Genomic DNA, 12,392 nt, shown 5'->3' with positions numbered 1-12,392 from the left:
TTAGAGATAACCAGACATTCAGCCCAGGCAGAAGTCACTGCAGCTCCCAGGATGGGGTGAGGGGGCAGGGGCTGGGTAGAGTGTCCTAGCACTCAGCACAACTCACATACTTGTTGACTGATTCCCTGCTAGTTGTGGTGCTTCTCCCTGACTTAACGCAAATGTTAGGAAGAGGTCTCCTCTGGCTGCCTTGAAGAGCAGATGAATGACCTCCCCATACAGAAAAGGGGCTTCATGAGAGGACCAGAAAAGAAAATGATACAGCAAATTTTTTTTTTGAACACCTAATTTCAAAGATCAGGAGAAGCAGCTCACTAGTGTCTGAAGTTATAATGAGGTATGTAGTTGGTACGTATGTATTTGGAAAACAGGTAACTGGATTTATTATGTCATCAACTTACAGTGAAATAGCAGATCTAAAAGGACCTTAATCCCTTAAGACAATGAAACAAATTCTTTTGAAAAATGGTAATCAGTAAAATGGTAGACACTGATGCTCAAGGTCACAGGAAGTTGGGTGAGATTTCTATTTGCATGTAGGTGGTTTGAATGTTAACCACTGTTACTGACTGTACCCATTTTTTATGGGTATGAAGTTTTACCTGTCTACTTATCTTGATTACTTTTCCACTTACAGAAAAGCTGCAAAAATAGTATAAGGAGATAGTGCATTTATCTAACCCAGCTTCCCCAACTTTAATTCCACACATAGCCTGCATGTAACTACGTACCATTATCAGAACCAGGAAATTATCACCGGTAAAATTCTACTAACTAAAGATCTTATTCAAACTCCACCAGCTCTTCCACAATGTTGTTTTGTTTTTTTTTTAATTCTGAAATCCCATTCAAGATCCTATGATGCATTTAGTTGTTATTTCTCTTTGATGCCTTGCAGCCCATAACAGTTTCTCAGTCTTGCCTTGTATGATCGTAACACTTGAAGAGTATTTATCACTCAACTTGGGCTTGTCTGGTGGTTTCTCATGACTGGATTGGGGCTATGCATTTTGGGCAAAAAAAAACAAAAAACAAAAAAACAAAAAAACAAAAAACCACACATAGAAGCTGTATTGTCAGTTCATCTTGTAGGTTTTGACGACAAGGACCTGATTGATCTCATTGCAGAGGTGTCTGCCAGGTTTCCTCACCTGAAAGTTACTATCTTTTTCCTTACGGTTTACAAATATATTTGGAATTATGCCATCTCTGCTTCTCCTCCTGTCTCTCCACAAACCATCACCATTAGTCGTGACTAATGACATTTACAATAGTAAAAGTCAATTTCAGTAATGGTGTTTGGGGGCCTAAAGGGATCAATCGGTGGTCTTGGTAAATGTCCACAAAACCACCATGACCACACGCAGACTTGTCTGTGGTCTCATTTCCTGAAAGAGAGGAGAAAGCACTGCAGCACACTATTCAGCATCTGGACATATTACACAAAGGGCCCCATTGCTCTCCCTGGTGCCTAACTACAAGGTACACTGTACCCACGCCTACATAAATAACTCTATAATTGGCATCAGCACCAAACACCCCTTCCCTTCTGAAACATTTTCTAAGCCTGCCTCATCTGTGGTTCCTCCCTTCAAGAAAGAAGTTAAAAACTGTGTGCACTGCTTTGAGTTACCAATTAGATAGCCAGTCAGGTAGAGCAGGTGACAGTCAGTGAGAAACATAGCTGTAACTAAAGAAAAAGTTTGGGATAGAGTGTTATTACTCAACTATGAACAGGCAGTAATTTCTTTTCTGAAAAAAGAAATTTTTTTAAATATTTATTTTCATTTATTTATGCACAAAAGAACTGGGGTGTAGGCCAGAGGTGCAGGGGGTAAGAGGATTCACCAGAGATAGAGTGGGGAGCAGAACAGGCAGAGTGACCAAAGTACACTGCTGAGGGGAGCAGCGGGCGAGACAGGAGTGGTCTGCTGTGCCATGAGGGTAGCTAGCTCCCTGGCCGGGGACCGAACTCAGGCAACAGTGGCTGGTGATAGCTTGATAGCTGTGAGATTAACCTCCACACCACCATGGCGGCCCCTCCAAAAAAGAATTTTGAGCTCATCATTTATACAGGACACATGTAAATCATGCTTGGGAACTAAAAATAGGAAAACAAAAGACGAAAGTAGAAACAAATGTCTTAATAATGAAAGGTAGGCATTGGGGAGCCACCAGAAAACAATTCCTGGGATCAAATTCTAAAATTAATTTCTTAAATGGAACTTTCTTAGGTTGAGGTAATGACATAAAAGGGCAATGGCTTCATCTCCACGTTTACTACAAAAGCATACCCTGCCTTTATATCATAGGATCTTTAAAAAGATGACCTTGAATAATGTCAAGTATTTGTGCAAACGTGGCTTCCTCACTATCTTGATTTTAAAATAAAACATGAGGGGCAGCAGAAGCACAAGCACTTTTAACCAAGTTCAATAACTCTCTGAACTGAGGTGGCTCAGACAGTATGAAATCCAAACACATTAAGAGATCAGATCTTAGATGGTCAGTGCTGGGAATCAGGAGGTCAGAGCTAGAAGGCGGAGGATGCTTGTTTTCAAAGGAGCAAACATACAAACTTAACTAGGGAATGACCTCCTCGCTCATGGAAGCCCTGAGAAGGTAAAGAAACAGCAGCAAACACATTCTTAGGACAGTTTCTCAAGTAGTTATTTACTTGAGAAATTCTTTGTAAAGGACTCAGATTAGAGATTAAAGAACTACCTTCAAATGAATTATTTCAAATTAATTTATGTGATCTCAATAAAAAAAATAAGACCAGGGCATTAAAACAAAGAATAATGATACATGTATAAAATCATTCCCTAATAATTCTGACTGAAATTAAGTTCAAGAGCATAGAGAACACCACAGTTCAGCAGAGCAGAACTACTGTGAAGAGACTTCACTCACTCTGTGTTTATCATTTACCTGAAATAGAAAACTGTCCACATCAAAAAGTAAACACAGAATTATCCTTAAAGAACTCTAAATTATAACACATACTACATAACTTCCTCAAGCCTAATGTTGCTACATCTATAGAAGGATTTAAAAAACAACAAAAAAGAGAAACCAAAAATAAGCAGATTTTTACAAATGAGCTTAGTTACGTGGTGTTCCTGAGGTTCTATATGTATCCTATATTGATCTACTAAAACTTCTAATAGCTGCTTAATGACACTCATTTAACAAACTAGAAGTTAGAGAACAACTCTTGACAGCAAAATGTAAAATATAACAACGTTAAAGTGGTCACTTCAAGTATGAATGAAGTTAAGTGCACATAGTCTATAGAAGTAATGTTAGAGAGCAAATTATAAGAGGGTGAGAGGTACATAAAGACAACTGGATGCCACAACAACAACTGAAATCCAACTTGTTTGTGCCCACAGCTGATGAATTCAGGGACACAGGGCACTGCTGAACCTGTGGGTGTGTGCATGTGTATGTGGTAGGCAAAGGCAGAGGAGGAAGAGGATGGTGAACAGTAAAAACAATCAAATCTGGTGGCTTAAAATTAGCACAAGAATAATTAGGAACACACATATTAGCTTTCCCTCTTCTCAGGAGAGGGAAAACATTCTTGATGAGCTTCAGACTGGATAACAACAGTTTCTCCAGGCCACTGGGCAGTAGGGAGAGGCCCCTCCCTATCACACCACCTTCAGTAACTTGACTTTGAGAGTAGCCACTCCATCAGGCGTCAAGATAAAGCCTACTCCACTGCTATCAATGGAGCAACAGATGTTACTGCCAAGGCAACCCATGAGTTCCTCTCTTTTCTATGAATGCTTCCCTCTGACACGCCCTATGGACAACTGTACACTCTGTTCCAAACCAAATAAGACCTGTGTGGCCCCAGAAAATGAGGTGAGTAATGGCTAGAAAAGTCTCCCCCTCAACAGTCATGCCAGGCATGTAGGCAATGTTGTAATTATTCTTTCACGGTATTTCCCACTTACAAATTTTCTTGATATTTTGATCATGGTGACTATATAAATAAAAGCTAAATACAGAATAGAAACATACTCACAGAGAATAAACCAATTAATGCCTACGCTCTCCTACTGTCTAGTCTGTGTCTCTCTAGGAAGGATGGGGGGCAGCACTTGGACACCAAGCGCAAGGTCAGCTTTGCCTTGGGTCCTAAGAGCATTAAGTGAGAGCTGCATAAAACACCAAGTATTCACACAAGCAATGCCAGCAAGTATTATTACTGTCACTTCATTCTGGATGAGTCTAAACATCCCACACACTAGTAAAACAGCCAAGAAAACGGGCAGGAGAAAGGAGCCTTGATGGTATATTGTTTATTTTAATAAGTGCAAATAATGGGATTCCTTTATAGATCTGGTATCTTTCCCGCAAAGGAATAAGCTTACATGGTAGAGCCAAACATCCTCTAAGGTCTAAATTTGCAAAACAATCATGTTTATAAAAATAATGTAATATCAGGAAGTGAATGGAGCTTCATCACCTGAAGATAGTTAAAATTGATGTACAATGTCAATGACAGAGTACACAAGGGAGAAGTGAGTCCCGCTCCCCCTAGCTTGGCCACAGTGCAGTCAGGAATGTATCAAGCATCAGAATGGAAAGTATCTGGTGCTGAAGAGGCTGGAGTGAGAGCCAGGTCAGTGGCATACCCTGTGGCTAGAGAATAAATTCCACCTGACACTGATGTACACCTTCAAAAAGATGACTCGATTTAGGGTCAAATTAGGAAAAACCACTTAGTGCAAGAATTTCAATGGCTCAAAGTTGAATATTAAAAAATATGCAGTATTAGCTCACATTTTTATGCTGTGATAAAAAGTACAGATAGCATATGAATTTGTTAATATACAGTTATACTTTAAGGGGCTTAATTTCAGCTTCAAATGTGTGGCACATTATCATATTGTGACAACTAACCTGCCTGATTTGAAAATTCTAAGTTGTGTGGTCTCAGAAAATATGGCAGGTGCTGGCTGTAACTGCCTTTCATTGGAGCAACTTCCTGGACTAAACCATGGGTCTGAACCATGCTCGTGAAAGTCCAAGGGCACCAGCAGGTAATCTCCAGCACCACACACTTTCTGTTCCCACCAGCTAGACTTCATGCTGACAGAGTCCTCTGTGTCTTCCCGAACCTGTTGATGCCAGTTGACTTGCTATTGTAATTTTATAATTTAAACATTAGGAAAGATGATGGAACAGAAGCACAAAAGATACATCATGTTTCTATTAAAAACTAAGTACAAGGCTTTGGAAAAACTTAATATAATGGCAAGTCACTGAAAAAAAAAAGTGGGGCTTTTGAATCAGACGTGGGCAAGAAAAATACAAATAAATGAAAAAATAAAGAGAAACACAATCCTGTAAGACTTAAACTACTTTGCTAGCTACAGTCTATGTGTTTGCTCCTGTGGTTTGTACTATTAGTATATGATTCAAAATATCAGAATCACTGCCAAGGAAAAGTCACTGATTTCTCAAGAGTTTAACAAATATTCTTATACATGTTGATGAAAATTAGAAATTTTGCACATATATGTGTTTTAAAGATTCCCTGCCTTAACTGATATCTTCAACTAACCAGCTCCAACTATGTTGGGTAAAAGGGTATTTTCCATGCTTCAAATTAGAAACTATTTTGAATTAAGTGGGTTTAAAATTTATGGTGTGTTATGCTCTAAACTGAGTTACACTAGAATAGAGGTGTTCAAAAATTTTTATTCCAGCTTTTGAAAGACAAAATATTTAAACAAATTTCTGTCAGATTTAAACATAAAAATATACTCTTCCGATATACTCTATTATAGTAGAGGAAGGGCATAGTAGTTAGGAACAGCGCTCTAGTCAGCCACTCCAGAAGTGGGATCCTGGCTCCTGTATTACGAGTTCCATGGCGGTGCATCCCCTTAAATCACTAAACCATTTCAGCCCCAGTTTTCTGATTTGGAAAATGCCATCAATAATGGTAACCACACCCCAGTGGGCATAAAGAGGTAGAAATGAAAAAATACATTTCAGAACAAATGTTTAGCAAAGTTCTTGGTATATGAGAAGTGTTCATAAGGTTTATTATTAATATTATTATATTGCCTAATAGGAATAAGTACCAACTACCACATAAATAAGATTATAAATAATATGTTCTCTTTTGTTAGACTTAATGTCAATTTTTACCAGAAGCATATCCACCCACAGACAGATCAGAAACACCTGTGGAAAATTTCCCTCTGTACAGTAAGGCTGGGGCTCGAGCTCTGAGTATGACATTTTTATATCCTAGGGGACATCTGGCAATGCCTGGAGACGTTTTCGGTGTCACAACTGGGGGTGGGAAGGAGGTATAAGCTAGGAAAGCTACTAAACATTCTACATCTTACAATGCCTAACATCACAACCCCCTCCCCCGCCAAAGTATTAGCTAGCCCCAAATGCCAAGGTGGCAATGTCAAGACACCCTGTTTCCTAATGGACAGCATAAGAAAAGTGATTTCTAAAATCTGACCTGCAGAAAATTCTGCTGAGAAAATAAACATTGCTTCAAAATGAAATTGTGATTTTCATTACCATATTGATCCCATAGATCTATACCATAAATATTAAATAATGAGATATGGATATTTAGTAATGAGACAAGATTCTTTTGGGCAAGAAGCCTCTTGTGGGGGGTCTATCACATAATAAGCTTAAGATTAATTTTATTCTCAAGTGACATGGTCATAAAGTTATAATGAGTACTAGAAATAATATGAAATTTCGTTTGGAACAAACAAATCCAAGTAAGATTTAAAACTCCAAAAGAGTAGGTAGGAAATAAAAATGTGGCAACCTGCACACAGGGGGCTCCATCCAGCTGCAGAGATGACAGGTGAGGGTAGTGGACCACACACATGTGTCCTTCCTTGGTGCACATCCTGTTTTCTAGCTTTCTTACTTATATGACTTAAAATCAACTCTTCAATTAACAATGCTGCTCAAAAATACTACAAAGCTCTTAAGAGTTCATTCATACTACTTACTTTTGAATAAATCACAGGGTTTTTAAGGAAAGTATGAGATAAAACAGTACATAAAGCACAACCTGCAATGTATGTACATACCCCCCTCAACCTCCCAAACATAATAGACTGTCAAGTCTCCAGTGTGTTTAGGATGCTTATCTCTTTAGAGTCTTTGTTACTCAAACCTGCAAGACCTAGATTTGATTCTTGGCTCTGAGACTCACTGACTTTTTCTGATAATGTAATTAATTTTCACAAAAATTGCAGTGAAATGAAAAGAAACGTATCATAATTCTCATTAACTGGTGAGAACACTGAGGAAAAGAAATGGTCTTGTACTATCTGTAGAAGTGCTAAACAAATGAAAAGCAGCATTAAGATACTTAATTATACGACATTTATCCTGAAAGGTGACATGCCAAGTCTTCTACACATACTAATTTCATTCACAAAATTTAAAAAACAATTAATATCCAGCAGACAAGGCATTTTCATACCTGAAAGAAGGAAGTAACTGAAAAAAATACAGGACATAAACTGCAGCAAATACCTACACTGATCTATTTTACCATCAAGAAAGGAAAGGAATTGATGCAAATCTTGCGGCACACTGCTTGAAACAAACCTTTTTCAGAGAGCACAGCAGAAGAAAATGAAAATAATCAAAGATCTCTGCTCACCTTTCTGGTAGAAAAATTTCCTGTAATAGTATGCACCAAGATCCACATGTTCCACAACGTATCTTTTCACTCTGTCTAGATGCAACACCAAGTTTTCCTTGGGCACTTCAAGTACTGCCACTCCTGCGTTGGTGCAGTGGGAGCTGAGGGTAGACTCAAAGGAGGCACTTTCACATCCACTGAAGGAGCCAGAATTTGATTTCGACAGGCTGATCTTCCTTTCCCCTTCTCCCCCTATCTCATTCCGAAAGTAAGGACAGCTCAGCACAAGTTCATTGCTTTTATCATCTCCCTGGTCCATGCTGAGGCTGCCTTTGGAATTCAGGTCCTCTGTGCTGCCCATCGGGGAACTGAAACTGGCTGAATGGGACAAAGGTCCCGAGACCAGGGATGCCACGGCAGCTGCCGAGGCCCCTGTAGTAGTGTTTCTCCTCTTAATAACATTGTGCCTGTTCATGATTGCCTCGTTCAAGTCAAATAATATGCTCTGGACATCATAGTGGGCAAAGCACTTTGGACATGTCCAAGGCCTGACAGAGTCTTCTGACCGGTTATCTTCAAGGTCCGAGGATTTCCCAAGTTCTTCACCTTTGGCATTGCGTAACTTACGAAAAATGGATGAGTCTCCAGTTTCAGACTTGGACCGTCGCTTGAGTGGTTTTTCCCTTTCCTTAAAGAGCCTGAGGTTCTCTCTCTGTGAGATGGGTCCGTCTATAACATCCAAAGAGAAACCAGAACCCTTGCCCCCACCAGCAATGAGAAAATCACTCAGCTTGGTCGGAGTCGGGCCTCGGTCAGATTTGTTATCTTTGTAGCCCTTTAACAAATCGAAGAAGCTTTCTCCGGACGTTCCCTGCTTATCAATTGAAGATGTGCTACCATATTCCCTGTGCAGCGAGGGCCCAGTCTTATAAGTGGGCGAGATACATTCATCAAAGCTATCCACGTCAAGCTCACTTATGGTGATGTCGCTGTTGCTCCGCTGCCGTATCCTGCGCAGAGCTTTCCTGGGGGAGCTGGGATAGGCTTCCGGCATGAGGAATCGGGAGTCCATGTTCTCCGAAGGTCTCGTCTTGTTCTTCAGTGTGTTCTGTATGCTTTTTAACATGGCTGAGTCACTGGAATTGAGGCTAACAGAACTTCCCTGACTCACGGGACTGCTTTTGGAGGACATGCTCTCAAGGCAACTTGAGGTTTCTATATCCTGGCTTGAACGGCTAGATTCTTTTATGTTTTCCTTTCTTGGGGGCCAATCTGCGATTCGTGCCCTCACCCCCATCTTTGGGACTCCAGGGGTTGAGGTCACATGGTGAGAACCTTCACTTCGGGGGGGCCCTACGGGAGCCATGACCGATGGTCCTAAGCTGCCGTTTTGAGACCTGAAGCGCCGCATGTACAGGTCGTCGGTGTGGACCTTGGGGGTGCCATCGCTACCCACCACCGAGGCCCTGTCCGAGGAGACTGGCCTTTCCGTCTGCGACCGTTTCAGGCTGGTCATGATGTAAAAGCAATGAGACTTAAATCCCTGCAGAAAGGACCACCATCGTGGCAAGTGTTAAATGTGCACTTCTCTTTTGGAGAACGGTTTCCAGAAAATACAACAGTTGCATGAGATCTTAATCTTTTTCATTTAAAAGGTTAAACGATGCCTGATTTTCTTAGCTCTGAAAATTGGGATCTTCAAAACATTATAATCCACAGTCGTTCCTTTGCTTCACCGTAACAGACAGCTTTCTTTCAGAAAAAACTGAATGGAACTTGTATTACTGGGACTCTGTGATTGCCATAATCCCAGGCTTTCCCTGAAAGAGAGGAGGACAATTGGGATTAGCATTTGACAAAGACATCTAAAAATAAATATGCTACTGCCAGAATCAAGCACGTGAAAATAAGTCTCAATAACAGAGTGTGGTTCACAGTTCACAATCCATGATTTTAGTGAAGCAGGTTTGAAATCAAGCATTTAATAAAATCCAAACTTAAATTGCAGACATCAGAAGACCACTGACACTTTAGCTGAACTGAACTGTTTTATGTAACTGGGGGTGGGGGTTGGGGGAGTCTTCTTCCAAGACAGCAAGGCTCTTAACCCAAGCACAGACTCTGATGACCTCTATAATGTAGAACATCAGGTATCACTGCTCTGCCCAAAAGTTGGAGACCTAATCAACAAGGTTCAATAATTACAGCCAAACAGCTTTTTAATAAAACTAAAAATCAAAGAATTACGTTATAGAATGTGTTGCTACACTTACTATTTAACACCCTCCATATTTCAAAATCCATACTTGCTTTTTGTTTCTTTACAAAGGCAAGAGCATAGTTGGCGAAAGCAAATACAACAGAGAAAATAAACAAGGTTTTCCCAGAGCCATAATAACACCCATTAGCACATTTCTGTTATTTCCTCTACTTTCTTACTTACCCAGAGGAGGAATATTTCAGAATGAATTCAGCATCCACCACCGTTTCCTAAGCTCTCTTTAGTTTTGTCTACTCTTAAAGCTAGAAATTTCACTAATTAACAAAATGCCCGCATTTCCTTATTCGTTGCAACCTACCCCACCCTTCGGCACTAATTTATGAAGACAGCAGAAAGGAAACGTTGCTCTGGGTAGACCTCTCCATGTTCCCCAGGCATCGGACGACAGAGAACTGTTAACATCCTTCCAGGTGAAGGGCAAAGAAAACCAACTTCATCAGGAGCATGTCAGGCAGCAGGCAAGAGGCACAAATCCTGGTACAAAATCCTGCATGGTTGCATACAGCCTGCAAATAAAGGCAGAGGACCCTTTCCCAAAGACTCCACAAATTACACAAGAGGTGGCCTTTAAATTCTTGCCAAATACATGTTTGGAAAGATGCTGCTGAACCGGCACTGCGCTGACAGGGCTGCATTGTCTACAATTCACGGCTGACACCCCGAGGACGACCCGTGCTCGCTGCATTCCACTCAACAGTAACAAGCACTTACTTCCACAATAATTAAGCATCTCTCTAGTCAGCTTCCTGCCTCCAAGGCAGCCGCTTTAATTTCTCCTGCAGTACGCAGAGAAGACTCGCTGCTATTTAAAGGCTGGAACATTTAAGAGTGTTTCAAAAAATGCATGCTGCCTGCAGAATTCAGGGACAGCCAAGCTCCAGCTGGGCTCACAGGGGCCGGTCTGGGCAGCTGGTCAGATAAACATTAATTGTTTCCACTCTTGCTCCTGGTCCCCATCTCTTATGAAAGGGATGCTGGTTTTATACTGCTACCTCATTAAACCTGGCGTTTGAACTTCCTAGGTACTTCCACTGTCAGATTGCTGTGATTTTCTTTACATTTGCTAACTTTGGAACAGCAAGCATTCAAGTAGACTAATGTGCTAACTGTTGATTCTACAGGCAGAACATGTGGCTACAGCTACAGATCAAGAAGTGCTCCTCATAAAATGGTAGGGTAAAGGTCAACACAACCCAGATGCAAAGTAAACACCAGTCCATCTCCCCAAAAATCTTTTGACAACCAAAACCAGAATGTATGAACTATTCTGTAGTGGGGATGAGGGTTTGGGAGTAGGGAGGGCTGGGAGGGCAAACTACCTATTTCAGTGAAATATCTTTCGAAGAGAGAATACAGTAGCATGAAGAATATATTCTAAAGAGATTTTCATAAAAGTCAGATGCTTTCAAAATTTCTTACACTCTCACCTGCCATTCTCAGAACCGACAGTCCTTAAAAGGCCAATGCACTAATCCCACCATGAGAAAAACACTTTCTTGCCACATTTCATTTCCCTTAGAAAACAGTTTATTGCAGAGCTGTCCTTTAAAAAAAAAACGATTTGAAGCATATGTGAAGTTATATCCATTGTAAGAGGAAAACGGAAAACCAGCAATAAAATTCAGTAGTGACTTGGAAAAGTCAGTCTTGGGGCCTCCCCGGGTGCACAGCGGTTGAGAGCTGGGTTGTGAAGCTGCCCGCAGCCTCTGCAGCACCAGTTCGATCCCCGGCTGCTCCCTGGCCATGGAAGGAGGGTCCCACAAGGCGCGCAGACCTCTCCTGCCACCCACTGCTCCCCTCAGCAGTGTAGTTCGGTCCTTCTGCCTGCTCTGCTCCCTGCTCTGGCTCTGGTGAATTCTCTCACCCTCCCGCGCTTTTGACTGTGCCCAGTGCTTGTATGTATACATAAATAAATAAATCTTTAAAAAAAAAAAAAAAAGTCAGTCTTGGCATTACCACAACAGCACTCCTCTTTGGAACCTCCCCACGTGCAGCCTACATAATAGGCTTTCCCAAAATTTTATCTTTAAACATAAAAATTCCTTCATAATTCAAAAGAAATATGAAGACTCCTTGATTATATGACATCTTGATTTTAATCATGACCCAATGTTTTCATTTAAGCTCAGCATATAGATAGAGACATGGGGGAGAGAATTCAAGATGGATAACTAAATGATGACTTTTCTTTTTGTAATAAGGCCTTCTTTCCTATTTTCCTCGTTTCTCCCCTTCTCTCTTTCCCCATTCTTACATATACCATCAAACTCCTTTGTATACAATATAAGCTTTGAACACTAGCTAGCAAATGTAGAAATCTATATGCTCTATGTTGACTGCACTAACGAAAAAATGAAGATGACATGTATGTCATACAATGACAGATCAATAAGCTATTCCTTAGGGCTGATGTAAGTAGCAAATATAGGCTGCCAATTATTAGAAATTCTC

At 40.7% G+C, this 12,392-nt stretch overlaps 1 protein-coding gene across 11 annotated transcripts in view; it reads right to left on the bottom strand.

The window, feature by feature from the left end:
• The window catches only part of SIPA1L1 (signal induced proliferation associated 1 like 1), a 517,634-nt gene that overhangs the window by 298,200 nt on the left and 207,042 nt on the right, over nt 1-12,392 (bottom strand). For all 11 annotated transcript variants that reach the window (XM_054691354.1, XM_054691347.1, XM_037503618.2 and 8 more), the window contains one exon: nt 7,679-9,480. In XM_054691354.1, coding sequence (XP_054547329.1) covers nt 7,679-9,176 — 1,498 coding nt within the window. In that variant the 5' untranslated portion in view covers nt 9,177-9,480. The remainder of the gene's footprint in view (nt 1-7,678; nt 9,481-12,392) is intronic.

This window comes from Talpa occidentalis, unplaced genomic scaffold (assembly GCF_014898055.3).
Source record: "Talpa occidentalis isolate TD23 unplaced genomic scaffold, MPIMG_talOcc4v2.1 talOcc4.11, whole genome shotgun sequence".
In the NCBI taxonomy this organism is placed as follows: Eukaryota; Metazoa; Chordata; class Mammalia; order Eulipotyphla; family Talpidae; genus Talpa; species Talpa occidentalis.
Note: the sequence above shows the minus strand (reverse complement) of the source record. Positions and strands in the feature narration are given on the sequence as shown.